Genomic DNA, 26,723 nt, shown 5'->3' with positions numbered 1-26,723 from the left:
CCTGGGGCTTGGTCCTTCAGCTGCGCACGGGTGTCAGTTGCCCAGTAAGAGAGTTATCGGGAGGTGTGAGTCCATGATTCTGCATGGTGACAAACAATACGGTTTAATGATATTTGAGTATGCTAAAAACACACAGTAGATTTGATATTTGAGTATGCTAAAAACACACAGTAGATTTGATATTTGAGTATGCTAAAAACACACAGTAGATTTGATATCATTGCTACTTAATTAACAAATAATTACATAAACCTAATCACAGAAGTTAAGACCGTTCTTAGGGTAACAATAGATGGACATTGGTTTAAGAAAATAGCAGTAACAGTTTGTGCGACAAGAACTGAGAAGCAAAGCAAACACTTTATCCGATCGCTATGAAGCTCATGAATTTTCCTCTGAGTAAAGTATTGACTAAAATTTGTTCAATAGTAAAATCCGAATTGTGATCATAAACAATCCCAAAGCACGCTTTGTGAAAGGACTTTAGACCTTAATGTTTCCTCTCTTTTGATTTCTGGCAGTCAGGCATCAAAAGAACTAATCCCTGGTTTAAAAATCTCACAGATTAAGTGTGAAGTACTGAATTTCAACAACAACAGTATTTACCTTGTGGTCCAAGCCAGGCTGCTGTACGCTGTGTCAGTAGGACTATAACAAAAATGGCCGCTTGCACAGCAGGCCTGGCTAGCCCTCTCAGATGACTAAGGCTTTATCTCGGCAAGCCGAAACTGGGGCAGGGCTTACTTATTAAACCTGCGTGCTTGTGTTTCAGTGTGCATGGTGACTGGTGCAATAAGGCTTATCTCTTGGGGACTTGCCATTGATATTTACATACACAGGAGGAACAAAAAGGATCTTAACACAATAGGCTGCCCTTGAACTATAATGTTTTCCAAGAAAGAAATAAACAAGTTAAAATTAATGAATGACAGTTCTTACCAAAATCATGAATCTGACCTACAACATAATAATGAACAAATACAGTACTGAGTTAAAGTCTTGAGCCACCCTACATGTTTTGCTTCAGTAGTAGTAGTATTCTCATTCTCTTTCATTAAAATATAACCAGAAAACACAGGGCTTATGTGCACAGTGTTTAAAAACACATGAAATAGTTTTTGTTCTGATTCCAGTCTCAAGCCACCACTGGATTTGTGGATTTAATGGTGTTATAATGACCAATGACACAAGGGGGAAGCTGGTGACAGAGCGGTCGTTCTTCACCCAGTTCACTGATGGGCATGCCTAGCTCGCCAGAACTTGTTGGCAGATCCAGCTATGATGGGGGTCTCGACATCAGCTGTTGACTTCACCGTGGCTTATCCAGAAACTGACCCTGCGGTGTCAAGAGCATTTCGGCAAGGTGCAATAACCCGTAACCCGAAATGTTCTGTATATACATTCATGCTTGGGTGGGAATATGGTCTCAGTGTGCCTCATCAAAGGTTCTTTGAATAGAAAGCTTTGGCCATGCCTTTCTCACTTAAGCAGAGCAGTGTAATATTCCAGCTGTAGCTTTTTGACAAGGTCTTAGATCTGTTTAATTGTCGTCATCTCCTTCCCACTTCTGAAACCAATTTGTCAGAGCCAGAATCAGAGCCAACTGGCTCCATCACCCGCTTTCCCCTCTTGACATTGTTTATAACACTGCAAAACAACACATTTAATGGATGCCCAAGACTAAAACCAGAAGTACACTTTTTATGTTTTTTATATTTATTCCATCTTTTATTTGTATTTTCCATCTTTTATTAACTGTAATGAGACATATATATATATATATATATATATTAGTAATTATTACATTGCTCAAACAACAAATCTAAGCCTTTGCACAGTATTGTACATTTAAAAATCTTTTGACTCTGATATGAAAACCTTGAATTGAAATAATCACCATAAATGTAGAGTGTTTATGCCATATCACTAGGTGGCAGCAGATACCTGAACCACATATTTTTCATTCCAAAGTGGGTCCAGGAGATCTGAGACTGAGCCACATGCAGTATTTGAGCCTTGCATGTTTTCTCCACGCTTCTTGGACTATTAACAGTTTTAATGCCTCAGATTGCCTTTGTCACACATCATTGCTACTTCCAATTCAGGTTGCAGCCTTTTTTGTTCTTGAGTAAAAAAAAAACCCAGATGTACATGTTTAGGTTTTCAGTGTCAGCATTGCACTCATTTGGACCCTGTTCTCTCCTTTTCTCTCCTTCCCTCCTTAATCTATTTATCTTAGAGAGGTGACTGAATACTAATGGTTGCAGGCTAATGAGTCCAGACAAAATCAGACCTTCTGTTCTGAGCTTCCATGGAATATGAAATTTCTTTATTGACATTCTATGAGTGTGTTCAAAATTACATTAGAATGTGATTGTATGGGTCCACTGAGTTATTGCTTCTGGTAGTTCTATTCAGGGCACTTTGGTGCATATCATTTAATAAGTGGACTTGAGCCAACTCTCATCCTCACTTGCTCTCCCTGTGCAGCAGGGAAGCTTCAAGGCATCAAAAGCCTGTGAGAGCGGCCTAATTGCAAGCCTTTTGTCACTACCCCTGTGACAAGGTGCATTCGCACAATATCCATCTGTAAAGACAAATATTTGGCCCATCGTCAAAGCCAAGCCCCTTGAGTGTGCGCCTATTGTGTGGCGGAGCCTGAATCACATCACCTTGGAGTTGGATACAAGGCTTGGTGTGCCGTCCCCTGATGACTGTCCTGCGTTTTAATGTTGATCTCGCCTTGATTAAATGTTCATGAGCGCTGCAGTGCCGTGTTTCATTATGGGCATATGCTCGCCTCTGAGCTCATGTCACAGGCAGCTAGATGTGCTCCACTTCCTCGTGTCCTCCTGGGAAAAAATCTCCAACCAGGATCTAGGTCTGTCTCAACAAGTTACTGAGAGCGGGAATGTGGCCCTCGAAGCTCTATCAAGGGGACAAATCGAGAGGCAGCTCTCTGCTTCCTACCAGCCTGCCTTTTATAAAAACATCACAGCAAATTAATTTCAGTGTTAGCGAGCTTACTTTTGTTACAGCGGAAGTCGTTGAATTTGTTAATGTTGGTTCCCTTTTCACCTCAGAGCATTACACATTAATGCAACATTCTTGAATTTCCCCTGGGGATCAATAAAGTATCTATCTATCTATCTACATTATATCACATATTACACAGTAACAGTTACACAGTCAATATTATCAAAATGTTGAGTCTTCATTCTTTCCTACGGAATGATGTTAAACAATGACTGTGAACACTATTATGTGACAACACTAATATAGATTGTTTAAGTCTCATAGTGGATCTATATGGTCAGAGAATCATTTTTGTGTGTAAAATTAGAAGAAATAAACTCAAACAAGCAGACACAGAGAGAGAGAGAGAAAGAGATGAGGGGTAAACAAAAGACACCGAGATCATGCCTTTACAAATTTATCTACTGAAGGTCATTTATTCCAGTGCAACTACATATGAGCAATGTGGCAGTGTACACAAAACTATGGTAATACAATTTCCAATTTTTTTATTAATCATGTCCAGTTGGAATACAATCTAATGCCAGCACAGAGAAGTAGACTAATTTTACAAAACATCTCTGCTGTATCTTGTTGACTTGTTGATCAGTAATCATCTTGTTCTTTAGAGAAATGCTTGTCTTGGTATTGTGACCCACTGATCATTGACTGGTGTTTTGTTTGAAGGCTTTTAAGCCAGTACGGCAGGAAGGTACGATGCAAAAGGAACAAAAGATACGGTAAAGCTTTCAAGATCTCCCCCGTGTGTACTCTTAAAAGCCCTCACAGAGGGCAAATACATACTTCCAGAAACACTCAATATGAAGCATGGCTCTGATTCAATATCCCTTAGTATAAAATGGATTACTTTCACCTAATGGGACTGAGCTTTTTCTGCTTGCTTAGTTTAATCAGAGTATGTTTTTTTAAATTGAATTTTGTAGTTACTCACTCAGTCCTCTATATCATCTTTATACAGACTGGAGAACAACAAATACCTACAACTCAGTCAACCACTAGGGTGTAGAATAAGGAAGTTGGGGTGGAATCTTTCCCATTTTACTGAGACTCATACTGTAAACATAGTGCCAGTCTTTACCACCTGCTAAAAGAACATTTCAAAGAGGTTTGATTTATTCATTGTTCCACTGTCATTACATCTAGTGACTTAAATGTATTTCTCTGAAACATGTCAGTGCCGTTATGGCAGAGCCTCTCAGGCAACCTCTTCCTGCACGTACAAAATCACAGGACTTAAGACATGAGACCCCACCACAAGCACCCATGTGGCTATGTACATTTACCCTGGGGACATACAAAACCATTTCCTCTACAGAATCTATTTCATTTATAGGAAGGTCACAAAGATGGTCATTCTACAGATAAAAATAGAGTATGCCTCACTACACGCCAGCCACTTGGATCTCTCTATCCACTCACTCTGGATCACTTGTGAAATTACTCATTGTCTTCTGAGGGTCCCCTCGGATGGGCCTTGTACTACTTACATTTGGGTCACCATACTGGAATCGGTGACTGTAAAACTAAGACACTAGAGTGGAAACGTGGGGGTTTGGTGCAAATGGCGTGAGCACGTTGCCCTACACGGCACTTGATTGTGTGCCGTTTGATTGATCCGAGTTTCCCACATCCTTTCCAAAGTGTGCTTGCTATTCATGTTATTAACAAGAGGGGAAGAACAGAGATTTGAAGTCAAATCAGAGGAGTAATGCAATTCATAGTGTGTACCAGGGCCTAATGGGAGGAGCCTGCAGGAGGATATCTTCAAATGTCTTTAAAGCTGAAAATTACATTTAAGATTTGTAGGAATTTGTGCATCTTTGCACATGTGCTTTCCAATGTTGTTGAAGTATAGTTCTGTTTTGGTGTATGCATATATGCATAATTTGACATAACTCTACTGAAACTGATAGTTGCTTTTTTTTATGGGAACTTAAAATGAATACTTTGATGTACACCCAAGGCTGTTGTAAATTTGTGGACATTGCCATGAGACCTCTTACCCTGTGAATGCCATAAAAAATGCTCAAATAATTGTACTGACATCCCTGTAATTCATTCTCCATAGCTAACTTTGTGTTAATCTGCAAAAGCAGCAAAAATAAGCAATAGACGTTAACAAGGCTTTAAAAAACAAAACAAAAAACGATTAAATATTGCCCTAAGATGACTAAACTAAAAACCATGAGTTATCCAAAAAGTTAAACCCTGAAAGTTAAATAGAGTACCTCCACATTTAAAGCAATCAATATCAAAACAAGGGATAGAGAAGAGGGCAATGTCCTTCACAGACCTCTTGTTTATCCTTTTGCAGAAGCATTCAGCGATGTGATCTTTGTAGCTAGCACGCATCCATTGTCTCTTACAAAGCCAGTGATGTCATCATAAGGGTGCATCGCTAGGTCTCACAGTATTGCACCTCTAATCAGGATATCTGCAAATCTAAACTTATAAAAACATCCTGGTATAAAAGCAAAAAGAAAAAACCAATAGAATTAACACAACATATTCCCAAAACCATCAAGTAGCCATTCACCACAAAGATGCACTGATACATGCATTGGGGCTAGGTTTTTCTGTGCCTACCATAGCCAAGAGCACTCCCATAGCCTACAATAAGCAGCCTTGCCATAATGCAAAGACCTGTGGAAGCTCTGATTTGTGACAATGAGGTTTCAGGTTAAATCGGATGATAATTAACTTTACATTTTTATGGCCTTCCTTCCTTTCTCCACTTACCTTTGTATATTTATTTATCTTTCTTTCTTTCTTTCTTTCTTTCTATTCTACCTACATAATCTGCCTTTCACTTTCTCTTTCTGTTGGTCTCACTTTCTTGCCTTTCAGTTAGTAAACATAGAAAATATTTTAAACATAGAGTAAACTGCATAATGGAGGTAATGGTAAACATCATATTAAGACAGCGTTCTCTGAAGAGGAATGTATCTGAAAAAGGAATGCAATGCTTGTATCAACAGTGTACAAAAAACCCGCTCCAAAATGTGTAAATTAACAACCCTCCACAATTTATACATTCAGGCACTAAAAAGTAACATGCCAATATATAACTAAAAAAAGTTAGTCGCATCCCCATTTTCCCTTTAAAAGAACAAGGGAACAGAATCCTTAAACTTGGCATTTTGTGTAAAATATCCTATGCAATAGTAATGGCATGTACTTCTCCCGCCTCCTGCCATGTCATTCTCTCTCTTTACAAAAAAGCGAACTTGAACAGCCATACAATGGCCAAAACATAAACCATAAATCTACTATTTTTTTAATGATTGGGTTAGGTCTCTTGATGTCGGTTCTCAGTCGTCGCTAGCTGTGTCTGCTTTGCGAAAAGAGCGTCTGTGCTGGAGCTGCAGCAGCGTTAATGTCCGGTCCACCTGTGCCAGCGTGAGTGCCAGCGCCCGCCCCCGGGGTCGGCTAGCCACTGTCAGAGGAGGTGTGCGGCACCGTAGAGGGGGAGCGGCGGCGCCGCGAGGGGGTCCACGAGCGCTCGGAGCCCAGCGAGCCGGGCCGGTAGCGGTGCATGAAGCCGTCCAGGAGGTCCTGCTGCTGCTGGGTTATGGCTTGCGAGATGAGACAGGGCAGGGCCTGGAGGGTGCCCGTCACCGAGTCCAGCTTGTCCTCCAGCGTGCCGATGCGCTTGTCCAGCTCCTCGCTGCGTTCCTGCAGCTCCGACACCAGGTCGTACATCACATTTTGGGTCTGCGGAGTGAGAGACTGGACATCAGAGCAGGGCACACAGAGCCAAAACATCCTCGCACTAAAAATAGCACACGCACACACACGCGCACACACACACATACACACACACACACACACACACACACACACACACACACACACACACACAGAGGTGGCTGAGAGAGATATTCTAATATATGAAAGTCAGAAAACCACAGCTCAAAGGAGACTGAGTTTTTGTATTAGAACCACATCCTTATGAACCGTCAAGTACATGGCAAAAACAAAATCGCTATTTACCTTAGCCAGGTCCACCAGGGTGTTTGCCTGGTCATTGAGCTTCCTCTGCTCCATCTTCACACTGCGAAGCCTGAGGGAGGGTGGGGGTGATTGGGGGGCAGATTTGGGTGGGGTGGGGTGGGGTGGGTGGGGGGTCACCAGGAGAGAGCAACACGGTACTGTCAGGAGGACTCTAAGAGGGGCAGTGGGTGTGAAACGTCTGACCTGCATGCAAGCATTCACAGTCCCCTCGGCCGTTCTGTCACATGCAGTGCACACCGTATAGAGTCCACTCATCTGTCAGCTTAACATTCAGAAATGCTAAAGGAATTAGGTTGGATTCCTGCAGTGGACCAACCATTCACCAAAAGAAAACAAAAAAGGATGTCACAGGGCCTCATTCATGGAGGATGGTACATGAACCGGCAGACAGTCATGGTGCTGGCATACATGAGACCAAAGGGAAAACTTGCGGGAATGGCACAAGTGTATCCTCTAACTCCTATGTAAAACAGGGTAAATATCTGTAAGATAAAGAGGTACTGCATTACAGCGTGAGAATGAAAGAATGTCTGCCCCCTCTCCTGCCCTTTCCTCTCAGCACTTCAGCTGTGCTCTCTAGAGCGCAATTTGGGAATGAATCTTTCCTAAGTGACATATTGGTGGAAAAGTAGAAGCTTACAATGTATCTTAATGCAGGACAGGGCCAGTATTCTTTCTGAAGCAAACTAAATCCTCCATATCAGCTTGCATCTGACCATAAAAGACGCATGTATGGTTGTTCTTCAGTTGCCTTAGCATGACACCAACAAAGGAGAAGAGCACTGCCATGAGTGCAAGTTAATATGGAGACAGTGGCAGCCTCACTGAGTTATGGCACATGTATGAGCACAGAAAACCTAAAGCCTGAAAATGTCTGTGATTATATAAGTGGAGCAGAGCAATGGAAAACTTCAATTCAATTTAAAAAACATGAGTGTTTCAGAAATTAAAATGGGCCCCCATATTCAAACCTCATGCATGTGATACACACAGAAAAGGAGAATGTGAGGGAGAGAGTAAGGGCAAACACCAGGATCAACAACTTACTTCTGAGCTCTGCAGTGATAGAGCGAAACAGAGACAGAACAAGAACACAGTTCAAGTTTAGAACCCCGCAACATTCAGTACACAACAACAGCCGGAGAAGTGTTCTACTTCTCACAATAAGCACAGGGCAAGGGTTAAGGAGAGGGAAAGGAAAGAACACGACCGTCACATCACACAGGAGTAGATGAACTGTGCATCAGCTTTAAATCACCACCCCGAACAAAACCTGATGATAGGGTTCCAGGGTTACCTCAGGAGCATCATTTGTTTAAAAATGGGTAGGCAGGTAGACAAGGTCAATCCATTATGTAATTATGTTTAACATCCCTCATTTTGCCCATAGTGAATTGCTGTTCTCTTGTTACATCACCCTAAGATGATACTTTTTAAGATACTATCCCTGTCATCATTAGCACCATCAAGCTCAGCATTTTCAGCTACAGACGGTGTGGTCTTTATTCTGTGGTGTCATACTCACTGATGGATGGCCTGTAGAAACTTGCGCTGGTGTTTGCGCACTTTGGCGTGATCAATCTTCTTGACTAACTTTGTGTGTTTGTAGATGAGCCATGTTTCCCTGAGTACATTGGCAGCTGTGTTCTTAACCTTGAGGAGGAGATCGAACATGACATGTCAATACCTTATTGTAGAATATGGGGGGGGAACACTGAACAAAAATAATACACATGAAATACAAAGCATGGTGCATTGATGTTGCATCACGGACAAGTAGATACCCCCACTAAAATTGCATAATGGAGAAATCCATATAGGGAAATCTAGAACGTCCAATCTGGCTGACTGTGACAGATCTTACAGGTGAATAGCCAACCAATTATTTGACTGATAATCCAATCCACATTACTATTAATACAATGACAGTAGGCATAGTTGGTTTTCTTCTACAATAGAGGAATTACAAAAATTCCATATTTAGGGTCCAACCCAGATCATTGTTTTAGATTGCTTACTCGTTTACAGAGCTGTGTATCCATCATGAAGTTGTGGACATGTTTCTCAGCCTTGGTGAGTTCCAATTTCCTGGCTACCACAGCAACCACTAGTGCAGTGCAACCAGCTCCCTGTTGAAAAAATGTTTGTCTTTTCTATTATGGTATCCACTCAAGAAAATGTTCTATGAATGTGTACATAAAGAGGAATAAATATTTTTTAAGACTTCTGTAATTTAGGCTATGCATATACACTAATGTATACATGCATACCATACCAAATCTATCACTTTATATTTTCTGGTGATAAAACAGTAATTTCTTTGTTCATTAATCCTGATTTCTTGGTAAGAGGAAACATACCATGATTCCCGTCAGCAGACACACGCCCTTGCCACAGTACGTGTGTGGAACCATGTCTCCATAGCCAATAGAGAGGAAAGTTATAGAGATTAGCCACATCGCCCCCAGGAAGTTACTGGTCACTTCCTGTTTGTCGTGGTACCTGGTACAGTGACAGGACAGACAGAGGACAACGTTGGTGTGAGAAGCAGAATACTGGAAAAGGTAGCCAGCGACGCAGAAGGCCATAATAAAGCCATCAACAAAATTCAAAAACGAAAATGTGATAACACATTTTGCAGGAGCATCTGTGTAGAATCTATGACACTTCACATTCTACAGGTGTAATGAAAACAAGAGGGAAAAGGCAGAAACAAAAGAAATGACATCTTCTTGTCAACGTTAGCTGGGCTGAGGCCCTCCACTATGTTTTACAAAAAAGGCAAACTATTAACTATTTTATTTTCATCAATGTGCAACAGCTTATGTTTGACTGTTTTAACAGACACAAAATCTAGAAAAGAACATTTGCTTCATTTGGGGTGAAAACCTTCAAGCATCCACTGTGACTGACATAAAGCATAGGATGAACTGTGCTGATGACACAAAAGCATTCCCAAACAAATGGTGTCACACACAACCCAACAAAGGCTCAAACACCATCACTTTGTTGAGCATCAGAAATGGCAAGCAACCGTACAGAAGACCTGAGAGATAGGACATCTTCTGGCAACATTCAATTATCTACGTATTTCTTCAGTCATTCATTATGCCTAGTGAGGACAGGCCCAAGATGGAGACCTACAACCCATTTCAACCTTTTCACCTCCACCTCACCGGTGCACTGATGCACTTAGATCAATAATCTGTCCAAGAGGAGACAAGGGGATAAGGGTTCGTTACCGGCCATTAAACACAAATGAGTGCACTCTGAAATGAGGCAAATAACAGGTCTCATTGTGGTATGCGAGCATATTTAAAAGCAAACCAAGTTGCTCTTTGAGTGCGGCACAAGCAATTTAACATACCAGAAGACTGCCAATGACCAGTCTGACCGCCAGTGACCCGCCATGTAAATTGGCATTGGCCACAAATTTGGATTTAATTAGGTGTGAAATGGTGCTAAGAACACCTGGAGCAGATGGTTCGCATTCGATTGGAATTTTAAAATGGGTCTCTAAAAAGAAGCCTCCTTGGACTGTTCCTCCTAGACAGTTCACTCCCCACATATGATGTATCATGCCATTAGCTGGACCTATCTATTTCTGTCCCAGCCTGACACTGCAAACATGCTCTGGGAGAGTGAGAGCAACCTCCGTTTCCCTATTAAGACCAGACAGTGATTGGGAAAAAAGCCCAGTTTGAACATGCGAACGAAGCATTAGGTACTAGACAGTGTCCCTTATCGAAATCAGACAGTGATTGGAAAAAAAGCCCAGTTTGAACATGCGAACGAAGCAGCAGATACCATGCAGGCATTTTAAAAAAATATCTCCACACCCTGCATGCTGAAATAGAGTCCAGTATATTGAGAGCCATGGGGAAAATGGTCAGGCCTAGAAGGTGTTAATGGAAGCCATCTTAGACACTGTCAAAATGGAAGCCCAATGAACACAAATATTGGCAGTGAGCCTTCCACCTATACGTCCCTACACTGTGGTAAAATAACTCAGACAGAGAAAAACCAGTTGAGTGCTGTAGCTTCAGCTTTTTTTGCTCGGGGCTGTGCAAAGCTACAGCACTTTAACCACCAGAGCTACAGGTCTGGAGTCTGTACAATATGTATGATGTTCAAATAGTGAAACTGTGTTGCAAAATACCAATCACAAATAATGTCAAACAAATGTCCTGATTTCATGATTGCGCCATATGGGGCTGATCTCTTTTGAAGCTGGTGTCAGATCTCAGAGCTATAGAGCTACAGTATGGCTCTCTGTCTGTGGTTCATTGCTGGACGGGTTGTAACTTTGCTTCCTTGAGTTCCTGCCATTGAAGTCTAACAGTTTGATTACAATTGTTCAATACACTCCAACTTTCTCTATCACTGGTCTTCTGTTTACATATTGTATGTCAACATTAGTGTTTCTGACACTGTGGGAGAAAAACACTGGTTAATTCTCCCTTTGATTTCATGTTCTTGCCTAGATCATGATGATCTGATGGCATATGACGTCAGCTGTATGACGATGTAAACTGCCACCGGCCTGGAACTGTAGACATTATAGGATGCCTGCTCACAGAGCAAAACATGAGGTTTTGTCCTTTACTTGTCTTTTTGAAAATGGTCACATTTGTCCAAACTGAAACCACGTACAGGCATTAACTAAAAAACAAACAAATCAATTACAGTTTACTCTTTTCATCTATTTGAAAGATCCACTGGAAGCTAACTTTTACTGAAGGGGTTACTAACTAACTCATGGCCTCATCGCAGGCTGAGGGGTAAGGTCACAGGGTTAACATTCAAAGCTCTCAATATACTGTATGCAGTTCTGGCATAAAATGGAGAAGAGCTGGCACCACCTTCAACTTAGATCAGAATTGTAAGCAAAGACGGTCCACTTTACAGAATTTCCCTGAAAACCACGTGTGATTCGTTAGCTTGTGAAAAAAAGATATGTTTTGGGCAAATGCAGAATATTACAGAAACCAATAAGAGATAGACGCCGCAAGGTAAGAGATAGAGGGGAAAGCACAACAGAAAAAGCTCAAGTGTGGACTAGTGTGCCCCTTTCTTGCACAGTCAGGTGTTCATGACACTAGATCACCTGAATTTAACGCAATCGTATAAAAGTGAAAATATGTAGGAGGTAGACTGTTTTTTTAAAGATCACTCCCTCTCATGTATTTATATGGGATGAGAGATCAGTTCAGAGGCCCAGCAGATGACTGGCAGATGCAATCATGTGACATTCTGACTGCCATGAAATTCTGACTTCCATGATTAGCATGGTTTCGGGCCAGGCACACAACTGCAACTGTTTGTAAACGTCCTCGGGGAGGGAGTTTGCATCACCTTCTATCAGATAGTCACGTCACCATGGCTAAAGCTTGTTAGCACTGAAAGAGTAAAGCTTTTTAGTCTATGATGCTATATTTATCATATACCAATACTCCAAGGGTATTTTAGGATCCACAGATTCTCACAACATTCACATACATACACACACTCACACAGACACACAGATCAGCTCACCCTACACAACCACACATACAGAGACACCCACAGGCAAACACTCACACATACTCACATGATAAATTCATGGACATTTATTGATGACACACCTGGATGACAGACAAGCTGTGACATTTCAGATGGACCATGCTAATGGAGTGCTGTTCATTGGTTAGCTCTTTGATGAGCGACTGAAACCAGGAAGTAAGTGGATGAGGTAGAGAGTTGTTAGCTTGGTCTCTTGCAGACTTCATAGGGTACCATCAAAGATGATGTACCTCCTCTCATTAAGATTGCCAAATGACTTGGACAACTACAATTTACGTATGTGACTAATTCGTGGGTGCTGCTGTTAAAGTAATTAGAGAGCCGTTTGTTATTATCTGTGAATTGATAACTTAAGACCAAATTACAATCACACATATGTTCTCGCAGTGAACTGTCCGTAGCAATGTAGGCCATCCAAAATCAGAGAAAATCCTGGACAGCTAGCCTTACATGTCCACCAGATGTCTGATAGCGTTTATTCCTTCTGTCAAATGTGTAAGAGAGAAAATGTGAAGACGTTATCAAGGAACAAAACAACAGACAAGAGGAAAACACTGTTTGGTGGCATTTATCCAGTAGTCTCAGGCCCATTTTAGCTCCTGTCAGCTAATGAGGTGAGAGGTAATGGACATAACTAGCACAGCCATTTGGGGCACACAGTGTCTCTGCAAGACCCCTAAACAAAGTGTTTCCATTTCCCCACCCTCTAGACGCATTCCAGACGGACTCCGTGCTGGTCCAGCCTCACTTCGCTCTGCCCTGAGGCTGGCCTGTGCGCTTACAGTCGTAGATACGGAGAGCAGTAGCAAGTATGACGTCCCCCCCCCCACCACCCCCAGCTCTGCAGCACTTAAAGTATCGCCTCTTTACAATCATGTGCAAAAAGTAAACATGAAGACCATCATGCTGTTTCATTGTTTACCGCAGGTGAGCACCCAGCCTATTTTCAAACCATGTATGAAGCAGAGAATGGAGAAAGGAGAGCTTTTACATAACACTGTTCACTGCAGTCCTTTTCAGTCTGCCTGAGAGTTTGTTCTAAAATGGACAGCATCACCCTCACCATTCGCTCACATGATGAAATGGCATGAACCATATAATATATTCATATCTATGTGAATGTGCGTGTGTGTGTGTGTGTGTGTGTGTGATGGAAATGTTGAAAAGTTGATATAATTCTGACAGAGACATGGATCTGCCACACATTTTACATTATGAGAATGTTGAGAGTGTAGTGGTGTTAAAAGCAGTTAAGACAAAACTATACCAAAACCATGAAGCTTTTGATTAACATCTTATTCTTCAAATAGGTCTCTGAGGTGTGAACACATTACTTGTCTCTAATAATTGGTTTAGGAACAACAATAATAGCAAGATACCCTGCGGCCTGTTTGTGAAGGTGATTTGAAGGAGCTGCTCCATTTTAGCACGAGCTCCCGCCTCCTCCTTTATGTCAGAGAGCCGTTGAAAACGAGACACTTGATTTACAGTGCTGCTCAAATAATAGGTTTCCCTACATCGAAAGTGACCAAGAGCATAAATACATTTTCCATGTATGTCCATCTTTCTCCTTTTTTTGAGGATGGTGCCACATTTGCACATGGTTTCTTTTAAAGTTTATCTGTCGTTTTTGCGATTTCTGGTATCCCGCGCCCTCCCCCTTCAACTTTCAGAGTATCAGTGGCACCAGCTCAATGAACAATGGTAGGGTTTTTTTCCACGGCTAGAGAGCGAGGACTCACATGGTATCCCTATGGAGCAGCATAGAGGGGAAATAGAAAGTACAACAGTGAATTAAACACACACAACACACACACCCACACCCACACACACGCACGCACGCACACACACACACACACACTTATTGTACACAAATCCGCATATGTGTACATACACACACACACACACACACACACACACACTCTCTCTCTCTCTATCTCACTTTCTCACTCTTTCTCTCTCACACACACACACACACACACACACACACACACACACACACACACACACACACACATATACTCACACTTTACTTTGTTTCACACACATTTTTTTTAAAAATGAAAGCAGGCTGGCCATTTAGCGTGCACTTCTGCAGATGGCACCAGGGGCAGGGTAGGGAAGGGGGGGGGCAGTGCATGGAGGTCATATCCTGTGACACCTCAACTATGGAGTGGCTAGAAACAGGCATCTCTCTGGCCTCTGGTGACGCATGGTGAAGACTGCTAAGTGGTAAGGTGAAGTAGTGACTGGCAGCTGGGTGGGAGGATGGAAAAAGGAAGCGCAGAAAGACATACTGAAAAATTGAAGGAAAAAAAGAAAGAACATTCGCCATTTCATACTTCACCTACACACACGCGTGTGTCTGCCCATAACAGCTGAAATGAATCTATTTCAGGTGAGTCACATGATGCGAAATCTTTTACAGGTGACCTCTTGTTTAAACAACGCAAAAAGATTATTTAAATGAACGCTGCTCTTCAACGCCTCTGCTGGCTGAGCAGAGATCAGTTTCAAATCTGCACCATGCCCCTTGAGATGAAACATGATGAAGAGATGGGCATCCTTGGGGCTGTTCAGCATTACCAAAACAAACCATTCAGCAAACAAACAGTTAGACACTCATGAATTATTGATAGACTGCTAATACAGCATACAACACAGGAGAGGACTTTTTTTTTTAAAAATGCAATCAACGGCTGGATGAGACACAACTACAAACATCCACCCATCACACCACCACCACCACCTCCTCCCCCTTCACTTCCCCTTCTGGAGGCGGTAGCTTTTCATGTTCCTGAAGGGGCAGAAATGAGTGCGTGAGAGGTAGAGGTGGAGGTGGAGGGGGGTGGGTGAACGAGAGAGCCGAGAGGAGGAGAGGAGAAGGGTGGAGAGATGGAGGGGTGGTTGGCGGCTCTGTGCGTGGTGATGGTGGTGGTGGTGGCAATGGTAGCCGGTCAGATCACGGCGGAGAGCGGAATAGTACATTGGCACTGTACCTCTCGCAGACGCGCACCGTCCAGGCGGCGATGATCCAGGAGGAGATGCTGAAGACCAGCAGCACGGTGCCGGGGCAGATGGTCATGAGCGTCTTCATGACGAAGCGCGTGTTGAAGTTGATCTTGTTGAGCGCGCCGATGCTGCGCGACGAGGCGTCCGTGAACAGCTTGCTGTGCAGCAGCATGACGCGGCCGATCAGGTAGAGGCGCAGGAACATGGGGATGGACAGGATGATGTCCACGTCGGCGTCAGCCACCGAGGGCACGTAGGTGAAGGCCAGGCGCGCCGTCCACGTGAAGACGTACTGGCCCGGGATGGGGTGGATGGCGCAGACTAGCAGCTCCAGCACGATGAAGAAGATGCGCTCGTACGTCATGGCGATCCGCCAGTCGTCTGCACCGTTGTCCACCATGAAGAGCTGAGAGGAGGACATAGAAGGGTGTGGGGGAGGGTGGTGGAGTAAATGGAATAGTTTTAAGGCACAATTTCACCCTGGTTTTCTCCATATAATATTTTTTCTCATTCACATAAATTTAGAAGTAGCACTGTGACATAAAACTGGTACTCTATTCATATTTCATTCCACACACCATAACAGTATTACTGTGAGCAACATATTTCAAAGACAGAGTATCCTCAGTGTCCTTCGGTCTTTTTGGTCTCACCTGGATTTCCCGGGCATGGTACATTATAATAAGACCAAGCAAAATAACAGTGGAGAGGCTGATAAGGCATTTCAGTGCAAATGAATATGAGGATTCCTGCAGAGAGAGAGATACAAACACACAAAATGAGAGCAAGGTAAGAGCCTCAAACAAAGAGATGACATAATTCATTCATACTTCACTAATTAATATGGATATTGTGGGTACATATACGTCATGCTACATAGGTAGTTGTTAAATGACATACAGTAATTTCCCTCCATTAAGGCATGCTGTCTAAACCATCTGCGCCAGTGATGGCTTACTCCAAGGGGGGCTGTTCCCTGATGCAGAGAAGCACTCCAACTTGCCACACTAACCCTCTGTGGCACTTTATTAGACGAATGCCATATATAATGAAAATCTAAAGGCCATTACTCCACAGATATATCTGTAATGGACTGCGCTGTACGCACGGACAGAACACAAGACAGAATCATGGCCTCCCTGCACCGTGATTCCCTGGAAAGTGTCCAGGCTCAGTCAAACGGCCGGTTGAAATATGGCCGTGTACAATGAGGAGTGAACTGTAAAATGTGGAGTCTGCTTGTGGCTTGCAAACATTTACCCCCCTCCCCACCACTATCGCTGTCCCCCACTGGTGCACTGCTCTCCATGAGCAGGAATACATCACGGCTGCTGGGGGAGGTGATAAATTGGATGGTTTATATGCTAGTGCTGCACAGCTGTGTGTGGCCCATACATCATAGCAGAAGTGAGCTGAGTGAGAGGCTGTTCCCCAGACTCCACGGCGCCGGTTTGAGTTTTAGATTTTATTTTATGGATTAGCCTTTAGTCCTTTTGGCCAGTTAATATTGTGTATTAGTTAGTATGGATTTAGTATTGCACGTTGTAACAGTTTACTGCAAATGTTTAGGGGTTGCAGTGAGTCACGTAGCACTAGGGAAGCAAACAGAGAGTGAGCGTAAAAACACATTGTGATTTCTCTTGTAGGATCCCTATCCAGCGTTTCCCATACATTGACTTATTAGTGGCGGCCCACCACAATATCAACATTGACCACCACACAATGATTTTTACAGGTTCTACTAAATGGTGCTTAAATCTGGTTAGCATCATAACCACGCTGAGCTAATGTGTTAAAAACTGTTGCATTCAAGTTAATTCTGCAAACCTACCACCTCAAATACAATTCAATTCTGTGGAAAACACTGCTATCTAGCTATTAATCCCAGTTACACATACATTGATATTCAAACCAAATATGAAGAATGTATATTGTTGTTAGTTTAACATAGATGGGTTTATTTATGCATTGGAATCAATAATGATTTCACTTAATTTCACCAATAAAATGACACTGGTACAATGCGGAGCTGGATTCCCCCTTACTAGTACTAATTGGTTGTGTGAATAAATCAGAACCATTTCTACAGCAGACTTTCAAGTAGAGCATCTACTTACAGTATATACTACTTATATACATCTACTAACTAGTTTTTTTAATTTATATAGTATATTTAGCATTTAGTTTTGTTAGTTTTTCTTATCTTCTACTGTCTCTATTGTACAGTGGAGTTTGGTTATATGTTTATACTTATATTTACCATTTCTGTTGTAAGTGCATGTTGTGTGTGATGTCTGTATGCTACTGAGACCTTGAATTTCCCCTTGGGGATCAATAAAGTATCTATCTATCCATCTATCTATGTAGTATCTGAAGTTTATGATGATCTTGTGAATATTTGCTAAATTCTGAGTGGCCATGCTGAAAGGAGGTGTCCTGTCTCTTCTACTAATGCTTTTGGTTTAGTTAGTTTGCTTTGAGCAAATGAGACCATATTGGCTTTGAAAAAAAATAATGCCCAAAATGAATCGTATTGTAGCCAGACTTCAAGACAGCCAATGGAAATATGTTGGATAGAAACACCAGGCTTTCCTGAATATATATTAATAATATATGCAGAGGGAGAGGTGGTTTGGAACAGTTTTATGATTCAATGCAATTCCAGGAAATCCTCTTTTGAAAATGCAAGTGGTGCTTTTAGAGCGAGTGACTCTCGTTTGTCATTACCAGAAAGCCTACCAATTAGGGAGCTTATTTTTAACAATGAAACTAGACTGCTCCCCTGATCTCCCCACACCTCACCTCTGGTCCCCTGTGCCTTTCAGGACACAATTATGTGGGAAATTGTTTTGAGACTCCCTTGTGACATAACATTGAATAAACTAATTAATTCACCTGTCATTAGTCTGAAGACTGCCATCCTAAAGCTCCCTTTTTTAAAATGTATATCCTACCCAAGGGTGTGAGAACATGCAAAGTACCCTGTCATTACTATTGAGCCAGGGTAACAGGCCCTGTCATTACTATTGAGCCAGGGTAACAGGCCCTGCCATTACTATTGAGCCAGGGTAACAGGCACTGTCATTACTATTGAGCCAGGGTAACAGGCACTGTCATTACTATTGAGCCAGGGTAACAGGCCCTGTCATTACTATTGAGCCAGGGTAACAGGCACTGTCATTACTATTGAGCCATGGTAACAGGCCCTGTCATTACTATTGAGCCAGGGTAACAGGCCCTGTCATTACTATTGAGCCAGGGTAACAGGCCCTGTCATTACTATTGAGCCAGGGTAACAGGCACTGTCATTACTATTGAGCCAGGGTAACAGGCCCTGTCATTACTATTGAGCCAGGGTAACAGGCACCGTCTCTCATAACTAAATCCCTCTGTTATAGAAACACACCATTTCATAACAATCTGCCAATGTCAAGTGGGAAGAAAAATAAATTGATATAAAAAACCCGGTTGTGAATCGGTTTTGATACAAGCTACCAGTCTGACCCGCCAGCAGATACCATGTTATATATGTCAGCCCCAAACCACTGAAAGGTCAAATGATGCTTGTGGCATCTCCCTTATGTGCTGTTCTGCAGTGCCAGTTTGAAAGACCCTGTGGATGTTCAACTCATCAGCCCAGAGCTAATTAAGACTCAAACACTAAGCATATTAGCTCTATTACACTCAAAGCTCTTGTCTGTAATACTGTATGCATGTGTTCACAGAGCATGATGGCATGTGTGCAAGGTTATTTCATCATGTATCGCAGACTTAAGTGTAAGTTGGAAGTAAGTTGGATAACTTAAAATGTATTTAGAAAATTGATATCACCACGTGTTATCCTCAGAACACCTATAGATACATCAAATGTTCCTATTTACATCAAATGTTTTAAATAATTGTTCATCACTTACCTTAGTATAAACCCCCCAAGATAGTTCAGTCTCTGTGACCATGACAACAATCCCAAACATGCCAAATATCAAGGCGTAGTCACTGAGTCGCTTGCGCTTCTCAAACAGGGCCCTGCGGTGGCCAAGCTTGTAGCCAATGTCCTTGTTTTTCTTTTGCGGCGCGTTCCCGCCGCCCTCTCTGACCAGGCTCTCGTTGGACGCCTTGCTGCGGTCCTCGCCATTGCCCTTGGAGACCACCACCTCCAGGCCAGAGCTGTGCAGCGTCTGCAGCGGCTGGGTCTCCGAGTCGTGTTCCTCCAGGTTGCGTCGTGACGACGCCAGGCTGCCCAGTGGTCTCACCACGCCCCCATTGTACTTGCAGCTGTTCATGGCTATCTTAGGCAACGAGTGGCTGCTCGCGGAGACTGAGGGCTTGGATCCAGCATGGCTCAGCGTCGTTCTCTCAGCATTGACCTGTCCACAGGAGAAGACAGAGGAGAGCGGGTCAGAGGCTACTGGACAACATTTAAGACCCCCTTACAATAGCCACAAACTATCCAGAAGAACCCCTTCCTGCTCCTCTTTCCCTTCTTCTAAGTTGCAACACAATGGAAACTTGTAAAGCCATTGGAAGCTATCATCTGACACTGTCTCGTTTTATAAGAATGCATCTAAAGGTTAAGCATTGATGAAGACTATTGTACACAAACCTATTCTTACATAGGTAGGTCTATGTTTCCCGCCATCTACCCCCCTCCCTCCAGAGGCTCAACATGTATCGAATAGCAGGGATTTAAACATCTTAGTAAACATCTTAGTATGCAATGCTATGCTACCAGCTGTACTACTGGAAAGCCTACAGAAGATTTCAAGAACCAGCATGTCTAGCCAAAATTCAATTACCTTAGGGTTCATCCAAAATTACAGTAAAGGTTAATTGATACTACTTGCCCTTGACATGTATTTCAAAAAGATAGCAACCAGGGATTCATAACAAATGCAGATGTATATAACAGAGTGGACCATTGTCACTGCCTTCTCATTTGTCTATATCATAGATTCAGAGAGGTAAAATACCAAAAATGTTAAATAGTATGAAATTGTGTAGTAAAATACACAATTATTCCAACATCATATACATTACTTTATATCCGTAAATCAACAAACAAAACAAAAAGTAGTCCATGTCTACCCAAGAGCAATACACTGTAAGTCCATTTACTGTAGCATATTGTGACTGAACAACACCTCCAAAGGGAATCTAATTACTAGATCTGATTTTCAAGATTGCCATATGAAATAGATTAAGAACCTCAAACAGCAGATTTTTTTTATAAAGATTTTACATTACATTACATTTAGCAGACACTTCATGACCAAAGTGACTTACATATGTCAGCTATATTACAAGGGATCACATTGTCCCTGGAGCAACTTGGGGTTAAGTGCCTTGCTCAAGGGCACAACGGTGGAAGCCGGGAATTGAACCGACAACTTTCACGCTACTGCACGCTAGCCCAGCTCCTTAACCACTACACTACCACCGCCCCATATTAAAGCATGTAGTATGCATTACGAATTGCATGGGCAGAATTTGTAATGATTATTCATATATACTTCAAATCTGTGTTTCCCTGTCCTCTGAGAGTGCTTCACAGAATATTGCATGTAAATGTGAATGGCACAGCGCCATCTGAAAGCGCTGTAAAGGGTTAAAGGCCACAATGCCCTTTGATCGCAGCTGGGCCCCTGCAGTCTCCTTTCATTATATAATCAGAAAGGGGGTTACTATTGGAAACAGGGAGGTTGTTGGCCCCTGGTGATCACTGGATATGTTCAGGGTGATATGATATTCAGGTGACGTAGTGTGGTCATGCTTTTATGATGTGATTCAGCAAAAAAAGCTAAAAAAAAAGTGTATTTCGGGGGAAAAAAACAAACATAAAAAGATTTAGAGAGTAGGGAAGCTCCTTTCAGTAAGATGCAGTCATTTGTCTACTCCTAAAACACTGTGTTCTCTGGAGATACATGGCCCCCTTACTAGAAAGCTCTCGGGTAAATCAAAAGCAAGCGATTGGAGGTGCAGGTGCAGGCCCTGAGGTTTTACCATTCTACTTTCAAAGGGACCATGGCACAGAGCAAAAACACTGCCTTACTGTGCTCACTTCAAATGATCTTTGCACATTTTTGGGGACTGAAAGGCTCACTGGGGCTGGTCAATATTTGGGGAATATAATCCCTATTATATACATCCTCAATTAGACACACAAACTACATCTAATCACCTTAATAGTAGCATTAGTTCCTGGGAGTGATAATGACTTCAAACGCAGCTGAGATAACGACAATACTGTAGAGGATTTAGTTTGACACTATTTGCAAAGGACAAACAACATTTGAAAGAGTTAGAACTAAATAGCAAAAATTCAAAATGTTTCAGCATTAAATTACACCCTGGATGAAACCACAGCCCGAAGCTTCTGGCACACCACCCAAATCTCTGCCTGGGTCCTACCGACACGCTGCACTGCCAACTGATCTCTGAGAAGTTTCAAAGCAGGCTGTACAGCCCCGTCTAACTCATTTCTGTTGTACATGGCAGCCTCGAAACCATCCACATCAGCCTTTGTGGGTTGTAGATGACAGATTGCAGAATTATATAAACATAGAACTAAAGAAAAAACGTTGACTTGGTGCATCAGCGTGATCAAGGAGTTAACAAAACTCATCAACTGAGCCTCACACATTTCTGAAGACTATTCCATATGACTAGAAGAAGGGTGGCACGTTTTCAAAGGTGAGAGTCAGGCTGTCTGCACTGAATCATAGTAAAGGTTTAGAGTCTACTCTACATTCCAGAAGGGCAAAGCACACATTCAGACAGGCATCAAAGGTGTTCACCAGAGACATTTAAGCTTGATACAATCTACAAGTTTGCCTGCTCTTCTTTGTGAACAATTTGACTTGGTGTTCAGTTTCACTTAGAAAAAGTCTGTTGTTTCTATGTTCCAGCTTACAGAAACATTACTGTAAATTGTACATCAGCTATCCAACACATTGCCCTGTAAAATACCTAATTATAATTCCAATGGTGCAGAGGGTGTACAACAGCCTGTAACATATCATGTGTTTATTCCATATAACTGCAGTCCGCATTTCAAACCCAAGCCACTTCTTGACAAATTCATTGAGAATGAAGTTTCCTTGCGTAAAAGCTGATGAACGTAGAAAACATTATGTAGCATATTCAGCGTAAAGTACAGGTTTACACAATCTGTTGAATTCACTGAATCTTTGACAGGTCCATATATAAATGTAGCCTGGAAATCCAGACCCAAATCTAGAAAGATTTAGGATCTGGCTATGAGTAATGAAAATGGCCCAACTCGAGGGGCGGCACCACGCATGCACTTGAACATATCACTGCACGCAATTGGATAACACATACGACCAATGTTTACTGACTGATTCCGGACGTAGCAGCGCTGTCGTCTGTTTAGCTCGCCTCTGGCCCGCCTATATCAGATACACCGATGTGATTGGTGCAGCTCGGCTCCAACAGAATGGGTAATGAGCATCATTACTGATTGCCAGAGTGACTCGCTGAGCAAATCCAAATTGTGCTCTAGCGAGAACTCTGGATTTCCCGGGTAATATTAATGAGTTCTTGCACATACATCACTTTTACTTTGCCCATTTATATTAAGCATTATTTGATCCACTTGTTATTCTACAGTTTTACTGTTAGTTTCCACACAAACATTCGCCCCAGAAAGACACATACAGAATGACACTGGAGTTCCCATTAAAGAACCTCTTGCAAACTGCAATGCGCATTAAAGAGTACTTACATATGAATCACAATGGCAACAGCAATGTACCTTTCACATCACAGTGTCACTCCACCCAGGCACATTATCACACAGTCCACAATACTGTAGGCTATTGGGTTGCACTCTGTGTCACAGGATCCTGTGAGGGTATACATTTCATTTGTATTGCGCTATCACAATTGGTTTGTCATGTCAGTCTTAGCCTCAGTCACTATGATAATGAGTAAACGCAGTCATCATATAGTATGGCCAACATTGCCTAAAAAACTGTACCTAATGTTATGAGTATCACCCCCAACACCTACAGTATTCAACGCCATTCAACACACTTCACCTCTGACCTGTTGCTTATTCCCATTCTGATATTCCAGGCCATTAAATGTCATGGGCCGCATAGTGATAACGCTCCTTCAGTACCTAGAGCAGGCCAACTGCACCCGGCCTCGTAAACCCTGCCTGTCATTCAGACGGCAGGGGAGCAGCTTTCCACCTGCTCAATTGCAAGACATCAACCTCCAGCAGGGTCTGGCAGCAAATGGTCAGGTTATAAACAAGTTCAGCGCAGTCCTCAATACTGGTACTGCACCTGCCATGCTGAAACTCACTAAGAGATGTGTGAATAAATGTGTGCATGACTAGACCATTTACACAAGTCTAACTTAGTAATGGGCTATATATTTGTAAAAGCCCCTTTGGAAATGAAGAAACTTTATGCCTAAGGGAAAGGGAATGGAGCCCTATTTTGACCCATTTTAACTGTATACTTAACAGTAATTTCAAGGAGGGAGCATGTGAGAAGTTAAGATGGAGCTAACTTATATTAAAACAATGAAGAACCAAAAAGAAATGCCAATTAAAATGGCTCATGCAAAATAACTCCAGACAAACCTCCAGGCCCCAAAAATAAGCCTACTGCTAACCTCAACTATGCCAAAAAATCAACAAGGTGTTACTGCCTTGTCTCTATTTGGGATAACAGATCAGAAAAGAACCAATCTAAATGTTTTAATTATTTTGGGGTGTGTGTGTGTGTGTGTGTGTGTGAGAGAGAGAGAGAGAGAGAGAGAGAGAGAGAGAGAGAGATTTCTCAGGGAATGGGCATTTGAGCTACGTTTAGTTGTTTTTTTTTTAAATGTCTTAATTAACTTTGATTGTTAATTCCCCGATATACACGTAAGTGTCCTGGCTGTTGAGCTAGCCCATGTGATAGGCGTGGCTACGAGTTAAATCAGTTTGTACGGTTACAATACCAACACAGACCTAATTCGGGTGATGTGGGTAGCCTATACCTACCTTTTGTTTGTCTGATCGACTCCTTCGCTCTTCTTGGTAACGACTCTCTGGCCACAATTGGTTGCTAGATCCGTATGGTGGGCTGCTGTTGCTGCTACTGGTTTCAGACGAGTTTCTCACCAGTCGACGTTCATGTTTAGGTATCTGGTACTGTTGCCGCTGTCGTTTGCTGACTTTCTCGTCTAGTTCATCAGTCTCATGGCCACTGGATTGCGGATTTTGTGGGAGCGGGTGGATATGCAGTCCGCGTACGTCCTCTTGCCAATGTTGTTGCAGTGGCGGTGCTTGGTTATTTCTGCACCGCTCTCCCGCGCCTTTGGTGCAATAGTTGATAGGCAGGCTGCTCCCTACTAGTAATTGTCGTTGAGCGCGCAATTGAGGCTGTTGCTGCTGCAGGTCGCGAGCCGGAGATTCAAAATATCGCTGATTCGTCACCGTTGGCTCAAACACATTAATCTGTCCTTGACATGAGTTTTGTGTGACTGAGTGTGAGGATGTGTTATTTTGTTGAAGCCCTGTAGCGCTGCACTGCTGTTGCTGCAACAATTGCTTTTGGTCTCGCTGCTCAAAAACCCCCGCTTTCTGTTGCGCAATGTCTCCGCGCTGGTAATTAGCGCTATACTGAAAATTCTTCGTCGTACTAGAATTCTGCGAAAACAGAGGCGGCGGCAGGTGAGAAGGGGAGGGCTGCGGGCATATGTGGGTTTCACGCTGATGAGTATGGTTCGCCTCCGTAGAAAAACTGCAGTGGCGGCTCTCGATAAGGAACACCTTCGTCTGCGTTGAAGCCACCGAGGCTTCAGAGGTCTCCTGCGGCCGCGAAAGGTTGGTTTCAAATGGGCATCCTTGGCGTGCAGGTTGTGGAACAATCTCCTGACTTGTCAAATACGGGGGCTTGCCGTACTGCAACTGACGGACGTGGACAGCCTGCGTAGCTGACTGATTCTGGCAAGGCAGGTCATGGTGGTTTTGATGATAGGAGGTGGTTGATCGTTCTCTCTGCGATGGAGGAGGGGGTGGCAAACTGAAAAGGGGTGCGACTGAACTCGAATTTCCTTTTTGAGAAATCGCTGGATTGCTCTGAGCGTTGCGTTGTTCTGCGTCGGGGAATTGGTGCTGCTGGACAGCTCCCGCGTATCGATGCCGCATCCCCTCAATAGCCGCGTCTTGTTGTGGTCGCTCCTTTGCCTTGTAAACCTCCGACACCCGTTCATAGCGATCAACCCCACATGAATCGAACCGGCTTATTTCATTGGTAGATTTCACCAAGACCTGCCTCATAACGTCACTCCCTGGCTAAAACACCGCCTATTGCTCCTTACCTTCGTAAATTTGCCTTACATTTAACTTAAAACATGTACGCATCAACGCGCCAGAGAATGTATTACATTTTTAGTACATTAATAATAATAACATACAAGCACAGACAGACTGAATGATAGGTTTAAAGTTTTATCTGACTATTATGACCAATTTCCCTATTTTAGCTCTTGACTATCACATATATTTGCAGAATGCTATATGCTGCAGGTAATGTCTAAGTGTCTTGTAATTACACTTCTTGTAATTACTCTAACGATGCTGATGCTGAACACTAAAGTGGAGAACACATTTGTTTGGACCCCACGAAACAAATGCCACAGTGTCTGAAGGACCTCTGAAGTTCGAATATTTTTAAGGTCTACTACAGTGCTTGTAGGGAGTTATCTAGTCATCAGGTGTGTTTATTAGACTACAAAGGTACTTGTACGACTTAAATATTTAATCACATTGAGAGGTTTTGTGTTACAGATACAACATGGAAACGGACGCATGAAGATCCTCTTGATATTCGAACACTTTTTCAGGTCTAGATAGAGGTGGAACAGCTTATTTCTGGAACTTCTGGTCAAAGCGACATCGACTAACACTGCATAACTCTCATGCGTAATGGAGAACTCTCCATGGTGCTAAGAGTATCATGGTTGTAAAATAGCTGTATATCATTACAGTTGTAAAATAGCTGTTACTGCTATTGATGCTGTGGTTATTGGAGATGATGGAATCGGTGTGTGTGTGTGTGTGTGTGTGTGTGTGTGAG

General features: G+C 42.7%; 1 protein-coding gene across 1 annotated transcript; it reads right to left on the bottom strand.

Moving 5' to 3' along the window:
- Positions 1 to 3,460: 3,460 nt before the first annotated feature.
- On the bottom strand, positions 3,461 to 25,792 carry kcnn1a (potassium intermediate/small conductance calcium-activated channel, subfamily N, member 1a). Its single transcript, XM_076296071.1, has 13 exons — positions 24,664 to 25,792; positions 23,332 to 23,363; positions 19,535 to 19,979; positions 17,296 to 17,300; positions 16,278 to 16,373; positions 15,612 to 16,030; positions 14,355 to 14,363; positions 9,411 to 9,552; positions 9,069 to 9,179; positions 8,576 to 8,703; positions 8,098 to 8,106; positions 7,030 to 7,099; positions 3,461 to 6,750 (listed from the first exon to the last, which is right to left on the bottom strand). Exons 1-13 carry the CDS (start codon positions 25,790 to 25,792, stop codon positions 6,466 to 6,468), a joined length of 2,880 nt encoding a protein of 959 aa, XP_076152186.1. The 3' UTR covers positions 3,461 to 6,465.
- Between the last annotated feature and the right edge of the window lie 931 nt (positions 25,793 to 26,723).

The sequence above is a fragment of the Alosa pseudoharengus genome, unplaced genomic scaffold, assembly GCF_046254945.1.
Source record: "Alosa pseudoharengus isolate Yale_2024_CS ecotype anadromous, Long Island Sound unplaced genomic scaffold, YU_APseudo_1.1 YU_APseudo_1.1_scf_2, whole genome shotgun sequence".
Taxonomy (NCBI): Eukaryota; Metazoa; Chordata; class Actinopteri; order Clupeiformes; family Clupeidae; genus Alosa; species Alosa pseudoharengus.
The sequence above is the reverse complement of the archived record's forward strand: the minus strand, read 5'-3'. Positions and strand labels throughout refer to the sequence as shown.